We start from the raw sequence: 24,766 nt of genomic DNA, 5'->3' as shown, positions 1-24,766 counted from the left end.
CCATGTCGGACCCCCCTCCACGCTCTCCCACTGGTACTACACAGAACGAGTATTAACTTTATCCGTGTGCTGCAGCACTTTTGTTTCCGACTTACGTAAGATCCGACTCTGTTTATTTTCTCTTTTGCACTACTCGTGTACTGTATGATCTCCCAGGAGAGCAAGTAACACAAAGTTGTTCACTGTATCATGATGCACACGACAATAATGCACCAACACCAATATTATTTTTAGAAACACAATGAACTGAGGATGGAGGAATTTTGAGCAAAACGCAAAGTGCTGGAGTGATTTAGCGGGTCAGGCAGCATCTGTGGAGAAAATGGACAGATGAGGCTTTGAGTTGGGATCCTTCTTCCCACTAATTGGAGCGGGGTGGGGGGTTTGCTCGGTGGGAGGAAAGCAGGAAAAGAGAGGTGGGGGCAGGACAAAGCCTGGTACGTGATAGGTGATTACAGTATGGGGAGTAGGGGGTGTTTGATTGGCTGATGGATGAAGTATATTTATGAATATTGCCTGGCTATATTATGACAGTATGCTTATTTTGAGATTTCCAGGGATGTATCAGAACAACATTGGGATATCTTGCAGTGTCACAAATCCACGGGATCTCCCTGAATCATTATTTGCAATGCAAATTTCCGGAGTGAATCACTATTTACAATTGGATTTCCTGGAAAATGTCAACGATTATAAGAGTGTCTCTATATTTACACTGGTGATTTCAAGAAGTTTGTTTGAATTACACAGGGAATTATTTATCCAGTGCAAACAATTGCACTTTCCTGAAGTGTGTCAGTACTTACAAAGGAATTTCCTCAAATGTAAACATATTTACAGTAAATCTCATGGGGAATGAGATTAATTATAATGCAATTTCTTGGAGAATTTAGGCACGGGCGTCTCAGTCCAAATAAAGTAACTTACTGTGCAATTTCATTGCCCATTTCTTTATTTTAATTAATTATTTTGCCAATGTTTCAGTTGTTACATTAAGTGCACAACCTGGGCTGTTGTGAATATTTTGTGTGGTATTTTATAGAATGTGTTATGGAATCTTAAGATTGATGATTGAAAGATATGCCTTGGAAACAGACACTTTAGCCCACCAAATGCGGGTAAATGTGACTTGCATAGATGGGCATTTCAGTCGGCATGGACGAATTGGGCTGAAGGGCCTGTGTCCATGTTGTAAGAATATATAACCGCAGTTAATGGGAATAATCCTCCACATATGTCATGATCCACATCAGGTTTGCTGTAAATATGGTTTCTGGAATATGCTCAGAGATAGTGCAAACATTCCCACGCATTGTTTTACAAAATCGGATTTGTTTAATTGTGCCAGTATTTCCAAAATTAGTCAAAGAATGCACTGAAGCATCTACTGGAAGATGCTTTATAAGGGGGGTTTAATGATATGTAGTGGGAGTACCCGACAGTTATTCCGTTTAGTTTTTCAGTATTTTGTTGTTCCTGAAATGGAGCCAATATTTGCACGTCATAGAAAAAATAGAAATATAGAAAATAGGTGCAGGAGGAGGCCATTCGGCCCTTCGAGCCTGCATCGCCATTCATTGTGATCATGGCTGATCATCCACAATCAGTAACCCGTGCCTGCCTTCTCCCCATATCCCTTGATTCCACAAGCGCCTAGAGCTCTATCTAACTCTCTTTTAAATTCATCCAGTGATTTGGCCTCCACTGCCCTCTGTGGCAGAGAATTCCACAAATTCACAACTCCCTGGGTGAAAAAGTTATTTCTCATCTCAGTTTTAAATGACCTCCCCTTTATTCTTAGACTGTGGCCCCTGGTTCTGGACCCCCATCATTGGAAACATTTTTCCTGCATCTAGCTTGTCCAGTCCTTTTATAATTTTATACGTTTCCATCATATCTCCTCTCATCCTTCTAAATTCCAGTGAATACAAGCCCAGTCTTTCCAATCTGTCCTCATATGACAGTCCCGCCATCCCGGGGATTAACCTCGTGAACCTATGTTGCACTGCCTCAATAGCAGGGATGGCCTTCCTCAAATTAGGAGACCAAAACGGCACACAATACTCCAGATGTGGTCTCACTAGGGCCCTGTACAATGGCAGAAGGACCTCTTTACTCAAATCCTCTCGTTATGAAGGTCAATTAGCTTTCATCACTGCCTGCTGTACCTGCATGTTTACTTTCAGTGACTGGTGTACAATGACACCCAGGTTTCGTTGCACTTTTTCCCCAATCTGACACCATTGAGATAATAATCTGCCTTCTTGTTCTTGCTGCCAAAGTGGATAACCTCACATTTATCTACATTATACTGCATCTGCCATGCATCTACCCACTCACTCAACCTGTCCAAGTCACCCTGTAATCTCCGAGCATCCTCTTCACAGTTCATACTGCCACCCAGTTTTGTGTCATCTGCAACTTTGCTAGTGTCACTTTTAATCCATCATCTAAATTATTAATATATATTGTAAATAGTTGCGGACCCTGGCACCGAGCCTTGCGACACTCCAATCGTCACTTCCTGCCATTCTGATAGGGACCCGTTTATTCCTACACTTTGTTTCCTGTCTGCCAACCAATTCTCTATCCATGACAATACCCTACCCTCAATACCGTGCTCTAATTTTGCCCACTAATCTCCTGTATGGGACCTTATCAAAGGCTTTCTGAAATTCCAGATACACTACATCCACCGGCTCTCCTTTATCCATTTTACTTGTTACATCCTCAAAGAATTCCAGAAGATTAGTCAAGCAGGATTTCCTTTTCATAAATCCATGCTGACTGACTGATCCTGTTACTGATATCCTAATACGTCGTTATTACTTCTATAATAATTGACTCCAGCATCGTCCCCACCACCAATGTCAGGCTAAATGGTCTATAATTCCCCGTTTTCTCTCTCGCGCCTTTCTTGAAAATTGGGATAGCATTAGCCACCCTCCAATCCACAGGAACTGGTCCTGAATTTATAGAACATTGGAAAATGATGACCAATGCGTCCACAATTTCTAGAGCCTCCTCCTTAAGTACCCTGGGATGCAGACCATCAGTCCCTGGGGATTTATCAGCCTTTAGTCCACCCAATACTATTTCTCGCCTAATGCAAATTTCTTTCAGTTCTTCTGTCTCCCTAGATCTTCTGTCCTCTAGTACATCTGGGAGATTGTTTGTGTCTATACTTACTGAAGACAGAATCAAAGTACCTGTTCAACTCTTCTGCCATTTCCTTGTCCACATTTGTCTTTACTAATCTTTTTCTCTTAACATACCTCCAGAAGCTTTTACTATCCTTCTTTATATTCTTGGCCAGCTTACCCTCATACTTCATCTTTTCATCCCGTATTGCTCTTTTTGTTACCTTTTATAGTCCTTTGAAAGTTTCCCAATCCTCTGCCTTCCCGCTACTCTTTGCTATTTATATACCTTTTCTTTTAGTTTTATTCCAACCCTAATTCCCTTGTCAGCCACGGTTGCCTCTTACTTCCCTAAGAATCTTCCTTCCTCTTCGGAATGAAATGATCATGTATCTTCTGGATTATGCCCAGAAATTCCTCATTCCTGCTAGGACACTAACTTTGGCCAGCTCCTCTCTCATGCCTTCATAGTCCCCTTTGTTTAACTGCAACACTGACACTTCTGATTTAACCTTCTCTCTCTCTCAAATTGCAGATTAAAACTTATCATATTATGCTCACTACCTCCTAGCAGTTCCTTTTCCTTGTGTTCACTTATTAAATCAGATTCATTAGACAACACTAAATCCAGAATTGCCTTCTCTCTGGTCGACTCCAGTACAAACTGCTATAAGAATCCATCTTGGAGGCACTCTACAAACTCCCTTTATGGGGTCCAGAACCAACCTGATTGGCCCAGCCTACCTGCATATTGAAATCTCCCATAACCACAGTGGCATTACCTTTGTTACATGCCAATTTTAACTCCTGCTGCAACTTGCACCCTATATCCAGGCTACTGTTCGGGGGCCTGTCAATAACTCCCATTAGTGTCTTCTTACCTTTACAATTCCTCAATTCTATCCACAGCGACTCTACATCGTCAGTCCCTATGTCACTCCTTGCAATTTCATCCATCACCAACAGAGCTACCCCACCTGATATACCCACCAGCCTGTCCTTTCTATTGGATGTATAACGCTGAATATTCAGTTCCCAACCCCGATCCTCCTGCAGCCACGTCTCTGTAATCCCACAATATCATATCTACCAATCTCTAACTGGGCCTCAATCTCAGAACTTTACTTCTTATTCTTCATGCATTCATATATAATACTTTTAATCCATTACTCCTGTCACCTTTCACATCGATTCCCATTTCACTTGGCCATACTCTCCTATCCCTTCGTGAGCTTTCTGCCCTGTTAATTCTGGTGTCTTCTCTTAACTTTTCCTATACTCTCTTTCCCTTTAACTCCATCCTTGTCTCCCCCCCCCAACCCCCCACCCACTATTTAATTTAAACCCACCCATGTAGCAGTGGCAAACCTGCCTGCCAGAATGCTGGTGCCCTCTTGCTAAGGTGCAACCCGTCCCTTTTGCACAATTCACCCTTAGCCCAAAACAGATCCCAGTGGTCTAAGAATCTAAAACCGTGCCCCCTGCACCAGCTCCTCAGCCACACATTCAGATCCCCTATCTCCCTGTACCTGCCCTCACCAGCACGAGGAACTGGAAGCAAACCAGAGATAACTACCCTGGAGATCCTGGAGGTCCTATACTACAGTGTTGTTTCTTACATTTCGGATTTCATGGAATCTGTTTGTAGTTACAATGTGACTTCCAGGAATGGACCAGTATTTACATTGGAAAAGCTAGGACCAGGTTGGAATTTACACCGAGATTACATGGAATGTGCCACGATTTACATCGCAGATACTGAAACATCTGGAAATTCCAATGACATTTTTCCTGAGTGGGTAATTATTCCAGTAGAATCTCTTGGAATTTGGTAGCATTTACCCTGGCATCTGATGATATTTACAACAGAATATCCAGGATTACCAATCCTTATATTGTGGTACATTGGAATTCTCTGATCAGAATTTACATTGGGATATCCTGGAAAGACAATAATGAAGTTTCTTGGAATATGTCAGTACCCATAGTAGGATTAGAATACAGAGCATAGAACAGTGCAGAGGAGGAACAGGCCCTTTGGCCCATAATTCATGTTGAACACGATGCCAAGACCAACTATTATCTGCCTGCACATAATCCATATTCCCCCATATCCATGTGTCTATTCAAACGTTTCTTAAATGCCATGGTCGTTTCTGCCTCAATCACCACCTCTGGCAGCATCTCAGACTTTAGACTTTATAGATACAGTTAGAAACAGCCCCTTTGGCCCACCGAGTCTGCACCAACCAGCGATAACCCCGCACAGTTTCCAGACAATGACCACCCTCTGGAATAAAACTTGCCACACACATCTCCTTTAAACTTTGCCCCTCTCACCTTAAAGCTCTGTCCTCTAATAGTTGACTTTTCCATCCTGTGAAAATGGTTCTGACTGTCCACGCTATCAATGCCTCTCATAATTTGATATACTACTATCAGGTTGATCCACAACCTCCAGTTTTCCAGAGAAAAAACAATCCTAATCAGTCCAACCTCTCCCTGTTGCTAATAATTTCAAATCCAGGAATCATTCTGATGATCTCCCACTGCACCTTTTGCAAAATCTCCATGTCTTTCTGATACTGGAGCAATCAGAACTACATGTAATACTCCAAATGCAGCCTAACCAAAGTCTTGGAGAGCAGCATCACGAGTCACCGACTCTTACACTCAAATCTCGGATCATCGTGAAATGGGGCGACCAGAACAGCATTCAATACTCCAAATATGGCCTAACCAAAGTTCTATACAACTACATCACGGGTTCCTGACTTTATACTCAAATTCCCGACCTATGAAAGCAAGCATACCATATGCTTTTTTTACCACTCTCCTTGTGTTACCACTTTCCCATAGTTATTGAGTTTAGTTTATTGTCACGTGTACCAAGGTACAGTGAAAAGCTTCTACTATGCTAAAAGCTGACTTGTAAGTACAAGATGTCAGTATTTACAGTATGATTTAATGAATACTGGTATCCAATGGAGTGATAAAAAATGTAATAACAAGGAAAGAAGGGTCCCGACTCGAAACGTCACCAATCCATGTTCTCCAGAGATGCTGCCTGACCTGCTGAGTTACTTCAGTATTTTGTGTCTATCCAATGATGGGACATTCTTTTGTCTCCTTACCATCATCTCACACCTTTTTGCCTCCTTTGCTCCTCCAGTCTTTGTCACTTACTCCACCCATGTGACAATAATATACCTAAATTTAAACCTTTGTATTTTCTGATGTACCCATCAAGGAAAACCTTTAACCTGCTTTTTACCTGAAGCTGATATACAGTCATAGAGTTGTACAGCACAGGAACAGGCCCTTCGGCCCATCATGTGCATGCCGAGCTTTTTTGCCCATCTCCACCAATCCCATTTACCCACATGAGTAGTGTGCCTTATCAACTTAATGTTCTCTCAATTTGCTGCTTAAATTTCTTCTGCAAATGTAGCAGGAATGTGTATTTGATGGAATGTAACATAAAACTGTCTTCAGCAGATTACCACCTTTTTCAAAAGAACTGGGATATTTCACATCGGAATGCTGTGATTGCATTAGCAAACCTAAACAATAGCCATGACCTGTACCATTTGCAGAATATTGTGCAGCTACTCACCAAGGCTAGTTCAGTTGTGAGACACAGCAGGGAAACAGGCCCTTGGGCCCACCGAGTCCGCGCCGATCAGTGATCACTGTCTTACACACTAGGGACAATTTACAATTGTTACCAAAACCATTTAACCTCCAAACCTGTACATATTTGGAGTGTGGGAGGAAACCGGAGCTGCTGGAGAATATCTGGTCATGGGGAGAACGTAAAATCTCAGTACCTGCAGCACCCATAGTCAGTACCGAACCTGGGTCTCTGGCGCTGTGAGGCAGCAACTCTACCGCTGCGCCACTGTGCCATTACTATAACTGTACCTCCGAACCCCATGGCTTCTGCCACCAAGGACAAGGGCTATGGATGTAAGGGAGCACCACTATCTGCAGATCCCCTTCCAATAGCACATCATCCTGACTTGGAAATATTGCGTGCATTTAATGGTCGTCCCATTACAGGAAACATATGAAGGCATTGGGGAGGGTGCAGAAGGGATTTAACAGAATGCTGCCTGGATTAGAGGTTATTGGTTCCATATCAGCTGCAAGTAAAAAGAGGTTAGACAAACGTTGTCACAATTTGTCATGTAACCATGTTCATAAGTTCATTAATTCATGTTATAGGAGCAGAGTTAGTCCATTTGTCCCATCAAATCTACTCTGCCATTCAATCATGGCTGATCTATCTTTTTTTCTCAACCCCATTCTCCTGCCTTCTCCCCATAACACCTGACATGTTCTCTAGAGATGCTGCCTGAAGTGCTGTGTTACTCCGGCAATTTGTGCCTTTTCTTGTAAACCATCATCTATAGTTCCTTGTATCCACATTCTGTTATACCCCAACATTGGAAACTCGGTTATGGTCACTCCATTACAGGAAAGGATGTGGAGGATTTGGAAAAGGTGCTGAGGAGGTTTCCCAGAATGTCGCTTGGATTAGGGGGTATTTGCTACAGGGAGAGGATGGACAGGCTTGAATTGTTCTTTCTGGAACACCAGGGGTTGCAGGGAGACCTGGTAGAAGATATAAAATGATGAGAGGCATAGATAGGGTAAACAGTCAGAATCTTTTCTTAGGATGGAAAAAATCAAATACTGGAGAGCATAGCCTTGAGGTGAGAGGAGTAAAGTTTAAAGGAGATGTGTGGGGCAAGTTTTATTTACACGGTGGATGCTTTTTTACACAGAGGGTGGTGGATGGTGGTGGTGATGGCAGATACAATAGTGGTGTTTAAGAGACTTTTGGCAAGGCATATAGATATGCAAGAAATTAAGGGATATGGATTATGTGCAGGCAGATAAGAGTTGGTTTCAGCATTATGTTCAGCACCGATATTGTGGGCCGAAGGGCCTGTTCCTGTGCTGTACTGTTCTGTGTTCTTTGTTTTATGTTCGATATTCTATGTTCAGTCCACCCTTCAAATATTTGAATTGAAAATCTTGCTTTTGATCAGCCTTCAGCTTTCTATTTTACAATAAGAGTTTAGTCCTTGCAATGTATTCTCAATAATTTAACCTGGTGCCACTAGGACCATTCTGGTGGGATATGTGGGGAGGGTAAGAAACTGGTTGTGATTTGCACTTCCTTCATGGTGCTAAACTTCATGGACTAGGACTGTACTTCAGCAATTTGTCCATGCCTTTGCCTCTGATCTCAGCATCTACTTGGCACAGGGGTTGTCTCAAACCACTGCGGTATCTCAAATGGAGATATAGCTGGAGATGAGTTCATGTTCATCATGGGTACTGAACCTCCCCCCCCCCCCCCCCCCCCCCCCCCCCCCCCCCCCCCCCCCCCCCCCCCCCCCCATCAAAGGGATCTACAGGAGTCGCTGCCTCAAAAAGGCAGCCAGCATCATCAGAGACCCACACCACCCTGGTCACACTCTCAATTCACTCCTGCCATTGAGAAGAAGGTATGGGTGCCTGAAACTGTAACAACCAGGTTCAGGAGCAGCTTCTTCCCAACAACCAACAGGCTGTCCATTGAACACTACAAACACCAATGGACTACAAACTGTCTTCATCACACTAGGGACTTAAGGCTAGCTAATCTTTTGTTTTTGCACTAATGTTTTTTTATATATTGAGCTTTTTTTTAACTTTTGATTATATTATCTATTGAGTATTGCTTTTCCAGACCAGTTATGCTACTGCGAGTAAGAATTTCATTGTTTTTTCTTTCATTTCTTTCAGAGATGCAGCGTGGAAACAGGCACTTCAGCACATACAGTCCACGTCAACCATCGACCAGCCGTTCACACTAATTCTACGTTACCCTACTTTCGCATCCACTCCCCACACACTAATAGGAGCAATTCACATTTTAGTTTAGTATTGTTTTAGTTTAGACATACAGCGTGGCAACATGCCCTTTGGCCCATCGAGTCTGTGCCGACCAGCGATCACCTATACACGAGCAATATCCTACATAATAGGGACAATTTACAGAAACCAATCAAACTACATCTGTTGGGATGCAGGAGGAAACCGGTGCACCCGGAGAAAACCCACACGGTCAATGGGAGACTGTGCAAACTCCACACAGACAGCACCCGAGGTCAGGATGTCTCTGGCTCTATGAGGCAGCAGCTCCACCGCTACGCCACCGTGCTGCCCTAATGCTCTATTTCGGGGCAAGCGGCAATTAAACACTCTTGATTGGAAACAAGACAGGCAGACAGGTTTGAGAGGGGAACGCACAAGAGATGGCGAGTGCCCGCTTAGAATTTAGCACAGACTTGAGTGTGTCAGTTTATTACGAGGGCAGACAGTGGCGTAGCAATAGAGTTACTGCTTTACAGCACCATAGACCCGGGTTTAATCCCGACTATGGGCGCTGCCGTACGGAGTTTGTTTTTCACCCGGGGTGCTCCCGTTTCCTCCAAAGACGTACAGGTTTGTACGTTAGTTGGCTTCTGTAAATTGTAAACTGTCCTAGTGTGTAGGATAGTGCTAGTGTACGGGGTGATCGCTGGTCAGCGCGGACTCGGTGGGCCGAAGGGCCTGTTTCCACGCTGTATCCCCAAAGTCTAAAGTCTAGTCAAAGAGTCTAAAGACTCAGTGAAATAAGAGGACAGATCAGATGAGCTTCTGTGGAAGGACTGGGGTGTGATTGCAGAGTGATCAGTTGGGCAGGGGCGTTCATAAGTGTCACCGTCTCACTCATCAGAGAGACTAAATGGTCTGATAGCCCTCTGCCGTCACTGAAGTGCAAGGCAAATACCTCCATGGACAAGAGGAATGTATAGCATTTTGCTTTGGAGGCCAAAAGATCACATTACTGGAGCTGGATAAGGAGCTCTGTGAGTGTAGGAACAACGAGATCAGTGTGGTGCTTCAAGATTCTGGTGGACCACAGATACAATGAAGGCCTTTGAGAGGGTGACGGCTGAAAAGAGGTTTCTACTTGATGGGGAAACCAAAACATAACACCGTGACTCGTATTGAGCATCTCATTCCGCAGAATACGCACAAACCAACCTCCCTTACATTCCAGTCTGAAGAAGGGTTCCGACCGGAAAAACGTCACTCCTTTCTACCCGAGATGCTGTCTGACACTGAGTTATTCCAGCACCTTGTGTCTATCTCCTTTCCATTGAGTCCATCTACACCACGTTGCCTCAGCAAGTCCACCAGCATAATCAAGGACGAATCTCACCCCGGTCACTCCCTCTTCTCCGTTCCCATCAGGCAATGGCACAGAAGTGTGAAAACGCACACCTCCAGATTCAGGGACAGCTTCTTCCCAGCTGTTATCGGGCATCTGAGCCATTCTATCACCAACTCGAGAGTGGTCCTGACCTCCCATCTATCTCATTGGAGTCCCACGGACTATCTTTAATCAGACTTTACAGGACTTTATCTTGTACTGAACCTTTATTGTGTATTGATACACTGTGGTCGACTTGATTGTAATCATGTATAATCTTTTTGCTGACTGGAAAAAAGCTTTTCACGGTACATGTGACAATAAACTAAACTAATGCAACACAGGAATAGTCTTTGGCAAGAGTAAATACTGGAGGCGTGGGTGAGGCAAATAGAATGAATGCATTGAAGGGGAACATTGAAGAGCATGAGTGGGAAAGGAGAAGGAGTTATTGAAGATGTGGTGCAAGGTATTCATATAGAGTAGAAACTTTGTGCGATTGAGTGGCTCAGTTTAGATTAGGTTAGAGATACGGAATGTAAACGGGCCCTTCGTTCCACCGAGTCCACATCGACCAACGATCACCCATGCACTAGTTCTCTCCAACACACCAGGGACAAATCACAGAGGCCAATTAACCTACAAACCTGTACGTCTTTGGGATGTGGGGGGAAACCGGAGCACCTGGAGAACACGAACATGGTCACAGGGAGAATGTACAAACTCTGTACAGACAGCACCCATAGTCGGGGTCGAACCTGGATCTCTGGCGCTGTAAGGCAGTAGCTCTACCACTGTGCCACCTATTTGTAGTGTATAGTTCATAGTGGAATGTAGAATCCAGGGAGAGCTGGCTGCCTTCATACGGAAGGACCATTCACAAATCTCTCGGCCCTAATCCAACATATCCAAGGACACTGTGGGAAGTTCTAGAAGAAATTGCAGGGGTCCTGAGTGAGATACAAGAATCATCAGCAGACATGGGTGAGGTACTGTATAACTGGAGGGTAACTAATGTGGTGCCTCTGTTTAAGAAGGGCTGCAAGGAAAAACCTTGGAACTATAGAGCTGTGAGCCTAATATCCATGGTAGGCAAGTTACTAGAGCGTTTACAGTGGGATAGGATGTATATGGATCTGAATACGTAGCGACTGATTAGTTCAGTTTAGTTTAGTTTTTCGTCAGATGTCAGGTGTGGTGAAAGACTTTTTGTTGCGTGCTAATCCGTCAGCAGAAAGAGTATACATGATTACAATCGAGTCGTCCACAGTGCAGAGATCCATGACAAAGAGAATAACGTTTAGTGCAAGATAAAGTCCAGTAAAGTCCGATTAAAAATAGCCCGAGGGTCTCCAATGAGGTACTGTAGATATTGTAGTAGCTCAGGACCGCTCTCTGGTTGTTGGTAGGATGATGCAGTTGCCTGATAAGAGCTGGGAAGAAACTGTCCCTGAACCTAATGGTATGTACTTCTGTACCTCTTGCCTGATAGGAGAGGGGAGACGAGGGAAGAGGGTGAGGAATTGTCAGCATGGTTTTGTACATGGACGATCAAGTCTTACAAATCTGATTGATTTTTTTGAAAAAAATAACCAAAAGGTTGATGTGGACAAAGCCGTGGATGTTGTTAATATGGACTTGAACAAATCATTTGATAAGGATCAGCATGGTAGGCTGCTCTGGAAGGATAGATCGCATGGGATTCAGGGAGAGCTAGCTAACTGGATAGATGTTGTGGTGGTGGAGTTAACCATGCCGTCTTTACGCAGACACCTCTTGCCTCAGACCTGGGTCCCGATTATACTCAGCAGACACTGTCTGTCAGGATACACCTTTTTGTTTCACTTAGTTAAGAGATACAGCATGGGCCTCTCCGAGTCCACTCCGACTAATGATCACCCTTTCACTTGAGTTCTACGTTATCCCACCTTTGCGTCGACTGCGTACACAATCGGGGTAATTTGCATAGGTCATTATAAGCTGCCAACCAGCGTGAATGTGGGATGTGGGAATGAAACCGGAGCACCTGGAGGAAACCTGCATGGCCACAGGGTATTCGTGCAAACTACACATACACAGCACCCTAGGTGAGGATTGAACCAGGGTCTCTGGCGCCGTGAAGCAGCAGCAACAACAGCTGCACCACTGTGTCACCTTTTGTACAACACCGCCCTCCCGAAACAGACGCTCTATTCAGAGCTCAGTTACAGGAAGAGATTATCAGATGGGCAATGAGAACCGGTTAGGGATGTGCTCCAAACCTCCATCAAGAAGTACAATATCTCCACTGACTCCTGGTAACCTCTGGCCCACAACTACACCAAGTAGAGAGGACCAATCCAGATGGCAGTGATAACCTCAAATCCATGTGTCAGGGACATACGGAATTACAGCATAAATCATGAAAGGTGAACACGGCTTCACAACTACCCACAACACGCGGCCATTTCAAGAGTGTTTAATTGTCACATGCACCGGGACCATAACACTTGCTACAGCTTTACAGGCACATTCATGCAACATCTATTCATATTTCTAGGTGGTATGTTGGCACTAAAGTAAAATTAAAGTAAAACTAAACAACGCAACAAATAAATATACAATAAATGGCCATCTGTAGAAGAGCTGGCTGCATTGCCAAATGTGGTGTAGATGGAGTGTCTGTGTAATAGGGAGTCTGGTCTGTGTGATGGACTGGGCTACATCTACAACTCTGCAATTTTGTGCGGTCTTGGGCAGAACAGTTGCTATCCCAAGATGTGATACGACCCGACAGCAGGTTCTGCCCCCCCCCCCCCACCAGTTTGTTTCATTGCTATTATGTGTGTAGATGGGTGGTTGCTTCAGAGCTCAGTTACAGGAAGAGATTATCAGATGGGCAATGAGAACCGGTTAGGGATGTGCTCCAAACCTCCATCAAGAAGTACAATATCTCCACTGACTCCTGGTAACCTCTGGCCCACAACTACACCAAGTAGAGAGGACCAATCCAGATGGCAGTGATAACCTCAAATCCATGTGTCAGGGACATATGGAATTACAGCATAAATCATGAAAGGTGAACACGGCTTCACAACTACCCACAACACGCGGCCATTTCAAGAGTGTTTAATTGTCACATGCACCGGGACCATAACACTTGCTACAGCTTTACAGGCACATTCATGCAACATCTATTCATATTTCTAGGTGGTATGTTGGCACTAAAGTAAAATTAAAGTAAAACTAAACAACGCAACAAATAAATATACAATAAATGGCCATCTGTAGAAGAGCTGGCTGCATTGCCAAATGTGGTGTAGATGGAGTGTCTGTGTAATAGGGAGTCTGGTCTGTGTGATGGACTGGGCTACATCTACAACTCTGCAATTTTGTGCGGTCTTGGGCAGAACAGTTGCTATCCCAAGATGTGATACGACCCGACAGCAGGTTCTGCCCCCCCCCCCCACCAGTTTGTTTCATTGCTATTATGTGTGTAGATGGGTGGTTGATGGTTGCAGTGGAGTTGGTGGGCTGAATGGCCTGTTTCCAAGCTGTATCTCAATTGTAAATTGATCCCTCGTATGTAAGATAGTGCTAGTGTGTGGGGTGATCACTGGTCAGCGTGGACTCTATGGACCGAAGCCGGTTTCCACACTGTATCTCTAAAGTCCAAACACGTGCAATTTGGAACAAAGTTCAAGAAGGGCGTCATTCTCCAGATAAGTAAGAATGAAGAAGGCTCAGCAGTTTTGTGAGTTTGTCGCAGGGAAGCCTGTGCTGAGAAATCTGTAACTTTCCAGGTCCAATTATAAAGACAGCCAAATGAAATAAACTATTTTCGAGAGACCCAAAAGTTTGAAAGTTATTGATGCACTTGCGTTGGATTCATATATTATATGGTAGAGTTGCTGCCTTACAGTGTCAGTGATGTGGGTTCGATCCTGAAGAATGGTCTGAAGAAGGGTCTCGACCCGAAATATCACTTATTCCTTTTCAAGAGAGATGCTGCGTGACCCACTATATTCTGCATTCTGTATCTTCTCCTTTGCTCCGCCCATTGTACTTGAGTTTGGCCTGATTATGTTTATGTGCTGTATTATCCAATTTGATTGTACGTGTTACATTAATAAACCTAAACCTAAAATACCCTGAATGCCTTTTCATGATAAGAAATCCAAAGGGCTTCAAAGGAGAATAACAGACCAAGTTTGACCTTGGTGCACTTTCAAGGCAAACAACACTTTACCCTCAGCAACAGGATGGATCTGGTTCAAGGCAGCAGACCAGCCTTCTGAGAAACAAGTTCAGAAGACCTTGCCGATGATGCCCTGAGATCAGGAATGAATTAAATCCAAATTGAGTCAGACAATCTACCTTTTAAGTTAAGGAAGGAACCACAGATACTGGTTTACATCGAAGATAGATCCAAAATGCTGGAGTAACTCAATAGACAATAGGTGCAAGAGTAGGCCATTTGGCCCTTCGAGCCAGCACCGCCATTCAATGTGATCATGGCTGATCATCCCCAATCAGTACCCTGTTCCTGCCTTCTCACCATATCCCGTGCCTCCGCTATTTTTAAGAGCCCTATCTAGCTCTCTCTTGAAAGCATCCAGAGAACCTGCCTCCACCGCCCTCTGAGGCAGAGAATTCCACAGTCTCACCACTCTCTGTGAGAAAAAGTGTTTCCTCATCTCCGTTCTAAATGGCTTACTCCTTATTCTTAAACTGTGGCCCCTGGTTCTGGACTCCCCCAACATCGGGAACATGTTTCCTGCCTATGTCCTAACCCTTAACAATCTTTTATGTTTCAATGAGATTCCCTCTCATCCTTCTAAACTCCAGAGCGTACAAGCCCAGCCGCTCCATTCTCTCAGCATATGACAGTCCCACCATCCCGGGAATTAACCTTGTAAACTTACGCTGCACTCCTTCAATAGCAAGAATGTTCTTTCTCAAACTAGGGGACCAAAACTGCACACAATACCCCAGGTGCGGTCTCACTAGGGCTCTGTACAACTGCAGAAGGACCTCTTTGCTCCTATATTCGATTCCTCTTGTTATAAAGCCCAACATGCCATTCACTTTCTTCACTGGGACAGTGAAGTCCCTTCTTCTCCGCTATTTTTAACAGCCCTATCTAGCTCTCTCGTGAAAGCTTCCAGAGAACCTGCCTCCATAGTTAGCTCTCTGTTTCATTTCTCTCTTTCCTCTCACATTGGCACTCATGTATGGTTTGATTGTATTCACCCACGGTATAATTTGCCTGGATAGCTAGCAAAACAAAGTATTTAATTTTATCTCCGTACACGTGACAATAATAAAGCCGTATTTAAATGCCTCTCAAACAATCATCGTATCTGATTCCATCACCTCCTCAATTACTGTAATCGAGAACTGTGTTATTTATGACATTCCTGTTCGTGGAACACGACTGTGGGCAGAGCTGTTGTGATATTTCTTTCATAATGGCTATGGCTGCATTTCAGAAATACTCCATTGGCAGTGAAGAGCTTTGGAATAGCTTGAGATTGTAAAAGGCACTGTGCAAAATTATATGTAGACAAAAATGCTGGAGAAACTCAGCCAGTGAGGCAGCATCTATGGAGTGAAGGAAATAGGTGATGCTTCGGGTCGAGACCCTTCAGAAATTAAATCGTCCCTTGATGGTAAATAAGATGATGCATAAATCAGCAGCACAATTCAAGGGTGGCGCAGTGGCACAGCAGGTAGAGCCTCTGCCTCACAGTGCCAGAAACCTTAAATGCTGTCTGTGTGGAGTTTGCACATTCTCAATCATGCCACTTGTCTAGTCTGCCCGACCTGCTTACGGTAGCACAATGGCGGGTTTGATCCTGACTACGGGTGCTGCCTGTACGGAGCTTGTACGTTCTCCCTATGACCACCTGAGGTTTCTTTGCGTGCTCCGGTTTCCTTCCACACTCCAAAGACGTGTGGGTTTGTAGATTAATTGGCCTCTGTAAATTGTCCCTTGTGTGAAGGATAGAACTAGGGTACAGGTGATCACTGGTTGGAGTGGACTCGCTGGGCTGAAGGGCATGTTTCCACGCTGTATCTCCCTCTAATGGGTAGGGCGTGGATGCTGTTTGTGTGGAATTTCTTTCTTGTTAGCTTTACTTTGTTAAAAATATGTCTGGGAATTAAGAATTGAGACAATTATCAATAGATCTTTGTAGAGGGTAATCATATCTCAAGGCGTGAAAGTTATTCAAATCAATTATGACATGCACGGTCTTTCGCGAAAGAGGGATTGCTTAGTTGGAACTAATTTGTGAAAATCAATAGACTTTTTCTTCCGTTTTGGTTCATTCAGTGGCATTAATAGGGCACCTTGCCTGTTCTCAATGCATTTGACTGGGGCTTTTTCCTGGGTCATTCCAGAGGCAGACTAAGAACCATCTCTTTGATTATGAGCCACATGCAGGCTGGAGCAGCCAAGAATGGCATTAGCAAACCGGACACGCTTTTCTTCCAATCTGATAGTGTCAGAGTCACCATTACTGATGCCAACTTTTTAATTCAATATTTATTTAATTAACTGAATATCTCTGGATTCGAATGCTGCATCTGTGCTTCAAACCTTTGGTTTTCAAGCCAATAACTTGCTATTCTATTCCGCTCAAAATGTTAATTATGTGCATCTGTTAAATTAATTGCGCAGACTTTTACGGCACAAAAGGAGTCCATTCAGCCCATTGCGTTTGTGGAAGCTCGCAGCGAGCAGCTACAAATTAGTCTTACTCCTCGGGTCATTCATTCAGGAACCCACAGTCAGGCCCGCTGAGCCCATATTGACTAGCAAGTTCGATCCTGACCACGGGTGCTGTCTGTACGGAGTTTGTACTTTCTCCCTGTGGGTTTTCTCCGGGTGCTCAGGTTTCCTCCCACTTTCCAAAGATATACAGATTTGCAGGTTAATTGGCTTTGGTAAAATTGGTAAATTGTCACTGATCGGCGCAGACTCGGTGGGCTGAAGGGCCAGACTCGGTGGGCTGAAGGGCCTGTTTCCGTTTAATATCTCAAAACTAAATTAAATTAAACAGCACCCGTAGCCAGGATCGAACCCAGGTATCTGGCACAGCGAGGCAGCAGCTCTACCGCTGTGCCGCCGGAAGCAGGTCGGGCAGCTTGGACACGTGACGTGATTGTTTATCTGGAGCCTTCTCCTCCTATTCTCATGACACTGCAATTAAGTGCAAGAGTGTGAATGGTGTACTCTTGAACCCGAGACAGGTCCATCAGTTCACGCTCTCTCCTGTGCAGTGTAAGCTGGCAAGAGATAGCGAGACGCATTCTGCTTTGCTGGTAGCAAGCAATGAATTGTAACAGATTGGAATTTGACCCAGTTTTATGATGCTCATTTACTTCATCTGCACTTTTCTTTCTGCACAATCATGCATCTACGGTTATAATCACATTCCGTTATCTAATAGTCCCGAAGGCAGATTTCTTGTCTCATCGATTTAAAGTCAATAGCTGAGGAAACTATGGCAACAAAGCTAACCGTATCGGATCTTTCATGCTTATTGACTCAGTTAATCCTCCAATTCAGACATGTTCTCCAGAGACACTGCCTAAACTGCAAAGTTACTTCAGCACTTCGTGTTCAACATTTTTCAATGAAAGAAATATCAAATACCAGAGGGCATATCTTTAAGATGAGAGGTACATAGTGTGAAGGAAATCTGATATGTGTAGGAGGGGAACTGCAGATGTTGGTTTACACCGAAGATAGACACAAATTGCTGGAGTAACCCAGCTCATGAGGCAGCAGGTCAGAGTCTGTAGTTGGGTCTTGATCTGAAACATCATCCACTCTTTTTCTCCATAGATACTGCCTGAGCTACTGAATTACAGCATTTTGTGTCTATCTTCAGGAAATTTGATAGAAGTATATAAAGTTGCGAGATGTATGGATAATGATGTATGGATAATTTTTCACACAGAGAGTGGTGAATTTCTGGAACTCTCTGCCACAGAGGGTAGTTGAGGCCAGTTCATTGGCTATATTTAAGAGGGAGTTAGATGTGGTCCTTGTGGCTAAGGGGATCAGGGGGTATGGAGAGAAGGCAGGTACGGGATACTGAATTGGATGATCAGCCATGATCATATTGAATGGCGGTGCAGGCTCGAAGGGCCGAATGGCCTACTCCTGCACCTAATTTCTATGTTTCTATGTTTCTATAAGATAGACAGTCAGAACCTTATCCCAGGATGGAAAAACCAAAGACTGGAGGGCATAGCTTTGAGGTTTAGTTTAGTTTGGAGATGGTGTGGAAAATGGCCGTTCAGCCGACTGAGTGCACACCGGCTAGTGATCACCCCGTACACTAGTACTATCCTACACACTAGGGACAATTTACGATATACAGAAGCCTGCTCTGATATACTACAAACCTGCACATCTTTGGAGTGTGGGAGGAAAGCAGAGCACCCGGAGAAAACCCACGTGGCCACTGGTTTCAAATGTAACAACAATAGGGTTGTAGTAATGAAAGGTTTGAGCTTTCCCAGTATTGATTGGAACTCATGTTCATAAATCAGGGGTGTCTAACTCGCGGCCGGATGCGGTCCGTGAAGGGGTCCAATCCGGCCCGCGGGATGATTTCCTCGATGCCAGAGTGGGCTGCAGCTGACCCCGGTGCGTTTGCGCTTGCACGGCACGATCCGGCGCGCATGAAGTCGCATTTTGCATGTGACCTAAAATGAGTTTGACACCCCTGTCATAAGTCATAGGAGAAAAATTAGGCCTTTTGGCCCATCAAGTCTATTCCACCATTCAATTTTTAGATTTAGATCCTTTATTTGTCATTCAGACCTTTCGGTCTGAACGAAATGTCATTGTCATGGCTGATCTATCTCTCAACTCCATTCTCATGTCTTCTCCCCGTAACCTTTGACTCCCTTACTAATTAGGAACCTGTCAATCTCCGCTTTAAAAATACCCAATCACTTGACCTTATTGCCTTAGTGCAAAGGGTTTGGCTGAGACACAACTTATAAAAAAGTTGCTGAACTGTCCCTATTAGAATGTCAACTGTGATTAATGATCTGCAGAACACTGTCACAGTCCTTGCTGTTAACACACACTCAGCGTCTAATAAATGATAAGTAGTATCTCAATTCCCACGGTATTGGCAAGTAACAACGCAGGCATCTCGAGAAAAAACTAACATTGAATCAACATGCACACACTCCCCGACTTACATAAACTCGCACTTACATAACACAACACTGTACGAACACTCAAGTTTACATAGAAAACAAGACTGCAATGGCGCCGATGCTAACCCAGAAGGCCATGCGTCACAGAAATGCCCCCATATGCAGCCAGATGCCTCTGAGACAGTTAATACTCTCACAAACATAGCAAATAGGTGCAGGAGTAGGTTGTTTGGCCCTACGAGCCAGCACCGCCATTCAACATGATCATGGCTGATCATCTAAAATCAGTGCCCCGTTCCTGCTTTCTCCTCATATCCCATGATTCCGTTAGCCCTCAGAACTATATCTAATCCTCTCTTGAATACAGGTAAATATAAAGTGCTGGAATACCTCAGCGGGCCAGGCAGCATCTGTAGAGAACATGGATAGGCAACGTTTCAGGCCAACGTTACAGATGCACCTTAGAAAGTATTTAATCGGGATGCATCACAGCATGGTTTGTGCACAACTCCATTCAAGACCGCAAGAACTTGTAGATAATTATGGATGCAGCCCAGACCAGCGCGGAAACCAACCTTTCTTCTATTGATTCCATCTACACTTCACGCTGCCTCGGCAAAGCCATGTGCAAAATCAAGGACGAGTCTCCCCCCAGTCTCTCCCTCTCCTTCCCTCTCCCATCAGGCAAGAGATACAGATGTGCGAAAACACATACCATAGAAAATACGTAGAAAATAGGTGCAGGAATATGCTATTCGGCCCTTCCAGCCAGCACCACCATTCAATATGATCATGGCCGATCATCTAAAATCAGCACCCTGTTCCTGCTTTTCCCCCATAGCCCTTTGATTCCTTTAGCCCTAAGAGCTAAATCTCTTTAAAACATCCAGTGAATTGTCCTCGATGCATTCGGTGGCAGAGAATTCCACAGATTCACAACTCTCTGGGTAAAAAAGATTTTCATCATAGAAACATAGAAACATAGAAATTAGGTGCAGGAGTAGGCCATTCGGCCCTTCGAGCCTGCACCGCCATTCAATATGATCATGGCTGATCATCCAACTCAGTATCCCGTACCTGCCTTCTCTCCATACCCCCTGATCCCCTTAGCCACAAGGGCCACATCTAACTCCCTCTTAAATATAGCCAATGAACTGGCCTCAACTACCCTCTGTGGCAGAGAGTTCCAGAGATTCACCACTCTCTGTGTGAAAAAAGTTCTTCTCATCTCAGTTTTAAAGGATTTCCCCCTTATCCTTAAGCTGTGACCCCTTGTCCTGGACTTCCCCAACATCGGGAACAATCTTCCTGCATCTAGCCTGTCCAACCCCTTAAGAATTTTGTAAGTTTCTATAAGATCCCCTCTCAATCTCCTAAATTCTAGAGAGTATAAACCAAGTCTATCCAGTCTTTCTTCATATGATAGTCCTGACATCCCAGGAATCAGTCTGGTGAACCTTCTCTGCACTCCCTCTATGGCAATAATGTCCTTCCTCAGATTTGGAGACCAAAACTGTACGCAATACTCCAGGTGTGGTCTCACCAAGACCCTGTACAACTGCAGTAGAACCTCCCTGCTCCTATACTCGAACCCTTTTGCAATGAAAGCTAACATACCATTCGCTTTCTTTACTGCCTGCTGCACCTGCATGCCTACCTTCAATGACTGGTGTACCATGACACCCAGGTCTCGCTGCATCTCCCCCTTTCCCAATCGGCCACCATTTAGATAATAGTCTGCTTTCCCGTTTTTGCCACCAAAATGGATAACCTCACATTTATCCACATTCATCTCAGTCCTAAATGGCCTACTCCTTATTTTTAAACTGTGACCCCCTGGTTCTGCACTCTCCCAACATCGGGAACATTTTTCCTGCATCTAGCCTGTCCAATCCTTTAAGAATTATATATGTTTCTATAAGATCCCCTCTCATCCTTCTAAATTCCAGTGAACAAGCCCAGTCGACCCATTCTTTCATCATATGTCTGTCCTGCCATCCCTGGGAATTAACCTGGTGAATCTATGCTGCACTCCCTCAATATCAGTATGTCCTTCCTCAAATTAGGAGATCAAAACTGCACACAATACTTCAGGTGCGGTCTCACCAAGCTTTTCTCTGTATCTCAGAACACATGGCAATAAACAAAACTAATCTAAACTGAACTAAACTACACTTCAAGGGCAATATTCTAAGATTGCAGACTGTTAATGGTAAACCACAAAGGTATGCAGTTCCAGAGAAAGAATCGCTGGTCATTGATAAACCATTAGTACAGGTTTTTGCATGATAAACAATTGCAGTTATAAAGAGTTATTGAGTAATAGAGAAACTGCACAGAAACAGAACCTTTGGACCATAGTCTATGCCGATTATATTAAACCTACATTCATCTAATTTTGTTTTATTCTCCCCATATCCCCATCAACTCCCACCATAGATTCTACCATTTACCTACACACTAGGGGCAATTTACAGAGGCCAATTGACTTACCAACTTGTATGTCTTTAAGAACCGGAGCACGTGTGTCTGACACAAAACATCACCTGTCTATGTTCTCTATGCTCTCCAGAGATACCGTCTGATCCACTGAGTTGTTTCCCTCTTGAGATCACATCTTCCTTAGCTAACCATGGATCTACCAGGCACCGCCCTGCCTGAGGTCATCTGTGGCCGGCCTTGATTGATCCTGGTCTTGTCTTGCCTCTAGCTCTTCACCATCACCCCCCCACCCCCTACTTTCAGTGTGAAGAAGTGTCTCGACGCAAAACGTCACCCATCTTTTTTCTTCCGAGATCTTCCTGAACCGCTGAGTTACTTATGTCTTTATGTCTATCTTTGGTATAAACCGGCATCTGCAGTTCCTTGTCTCTATCAGTTCCATTCCCTCTGACATGACAAATTAGGGGGCTTCCGTCTCCAGAACACAACTCCAACCTCCCTGAAAGGTCACGCTGCTAATTCAACCTCAAGAACTTCCAGTGCAGGATCAACACAACAGCTGGGCTCCCAAACAGAAGTTACAAAGTGAGGGACATCTCATAGATGGTCTGAAGGCAAGTTTACCATTGAAAAAAGACGGGGTCAAACAAACACCATTAATGGAAACCAGACACTGGCAAAGTTTAATCCAGTGAAAGACACAAAGTGCTGGAGTAATTCAACAGGTCAGGCAGCATCTCTGGAGGACATGGATAGGCGACTTCATACTTTGAAAAAGGGACTACAGGGTCTGAAGAAGGGTCCCGACCCAATATGTCACCTACTGAGTCTGAAGATGGGTCATGACTTGAAACGTCACCAATTGAGTGTGAAGAAGGGTCCCAACCTGAAATGGCACCTATCCATCATCTCCAGAGATACTGCCTGACCCGCTGAGTTACTCCAGCACTTTGTGCTCTCCTTAGGATTCCAGCATCTGCAGATCCTTGCGTCTACATGGAATCCTTGGAACCGTATTCGACAAACTCAGTTTTTGTTGGAATGGAGGATATCCTTCATTATTGCGTAATTATAAGGTGGATCAGTTGCTTAAGCGGAGGAAGAGCAATCCAGATGATGGCTGTGCTCTGCACACAGCAGCTTGTAAATATCAGTGTAAAGCATCCACGCTCATTGTGGGGTCACTGACCTTTTAGAATGACTTCCAGTTCATCCCTCAGAATATCAAAGGTGCTGTACCGAGAGTTGGTCTCGGGGATAATGTGCCTCTTTAGCCATCCTCCACATGCGTACTTGTAAAAGTTCTGACAAGGATCCACAGTTTGGTCTGCGTTCTCAATAATCCGGGCCGCTGCAGAGGGACAAAGAATAAAGATTTAGTAACCAAGTTCTTTGCTTTGGTTTAAACCAAAGATAGACACAAAGTGGCAGAGTAACTCAACGGGGTCAGACAGCCATCTCTGGCCAACATGAATAGGTAATGATTTGGTTTGGGACACTTCTTCACAATGATTGTAGGGCGGTGCAGGAGAGAAAGCTGGAGGGGCGAGGGGGTTATTTGATAGGCAGATTGTTGGACAAAGCCAAAGATGTAAGGACAGACATGACCAAAAAAGGATAAAGAGTTACAAATTATTAAGTTTGGCGATAGAAAGGTTATGAATTGTGTAGCCATTGGAAGGGATGCAGGTGGATGGAGGGCGGGGGGGGGGAGAGGAGGGGGGGGTGGGGGGCAATGGGTGTATAGTCAGCCAGGGTTCAGTGGTGGGGAGTGGTGGAGGGGGGGGGCGGGGGGAGGGGGAAGAGAGAAAGTGGGTGGGTCACGGGGGAGGAAAGGGGAGGGGAAGGAGGCTGCTTGAAGGGGCTGTTTGGAGGTTAGTTACCTAATATTGGAGAATTCAATGTTCATTCCGTTGGGTTGCAAGCTAACAAGCGAGTGGAATATGAAGTGCTGCTCCTCCAGTTAGTGTGAAAAAGGAGATAGATTACAAAGATGTGGGGAATTAGGAGAAATCTTTTCACTCGCAAGCAGCCATGGGCTCAAAATTACAGCTTTTAAGGATATGGTAAAGAAAAGCAGTCATTGGCTTCAAAACAAATGTGGATGGACAATTGAGATAGATTAACTTGCAGGCCCATGTGGGAGAACAGAACTGACAGGGTTGCACAGGCTCAATAGGCTGGTTTTCCTTTGGATTGCAAACTTTCTACAATTCCACATGATCATTCCTAATCTACAGAAAACGATGGGTGGGAAGGTCGTGTATCGGTAGAGGTGATGCCTTACAGTGCAGAGACCCAGGTGTGACCCTGACTATGTGTGCTCACTGTATGGAGTTTGTACGTTCTCCCTGTGACCGTGTGGGATTTCCCCGGGTGCTCCGGTTTCCTCCCACGCTCCAAAGACTTACAGGTTTGTCGGTTAATTGGCTTCGGTAAAATTGTAAATTATCCCTCCCTCATGTGTGGGATAGTACGAGTGTATGGGGATTGCTCGTCAGCGCGGACTGGGTGGGCCGAAGGGGCTGTTTCCGCACTGTATCTCTAAAGTCTCAAAGATCCCAACCCAAAACTTTGTCTGTCCATTGCCTCCACAGATTCTGCTGAATTACTCCAGCACTTTGTATTTTGCTCAGGATTCCAGGTTTCTCCACATACACAACTATGTCAGGTGCCCTCGGCAGAATGAAGAACAGATTCAACATTTCAGAAGGAGGACGAATGGTCTCCGATCCAGAAAGTGAACTCTGTTTCTCTCTCT

The 24,766-nt window shown here is 44.5% G+C and overlaps 1 protein-coding gene across 4 annotated transcripts in view; it reads right to left on the bottom strand.

The window, feature by feature from the left end:
- The window catches only part of LOC129703385 (neprilysin-like), a 123,150-nt gene that overhangs the window by 79,726 nt on the left and 18,658 nt on the right, over window positions 1-24,766 (bottom strand). For all 4 annotated transcript variants that reach the window (XM_055645769.1, XM_055645772.1, XM_055645771.1 and 1 more), the window contains exon 4: window positions 23,195-23,356. In XM_055645769.1, coding sequence (XP_055501744.1) covers window positions 23,195-23,356 — 162 coding nt within the window. The remainder of the gene's footprint in view (window positions 1-23,194; window positions 23,357-24,766) is intronic.

The sequence above is a fragment of the Leucoraja erinacea genome, chromosome 14 (assembly GCF_028641065.1).
Source record: "Leucoraja erinacea ecotype New England chromosome 14, Leri_hhj_1, whole genome shotgun sequence".
Taxonomy (NCBI): Eukaryota; Metazoa; Chordata; class Chondrichthyes; order Rajiformes; family Rajidae; genus Leucoraja; species Leucoraja erinaceus.
This window is presented reverse-complemented; position numbering and strand designations above follow the sequence as displayed.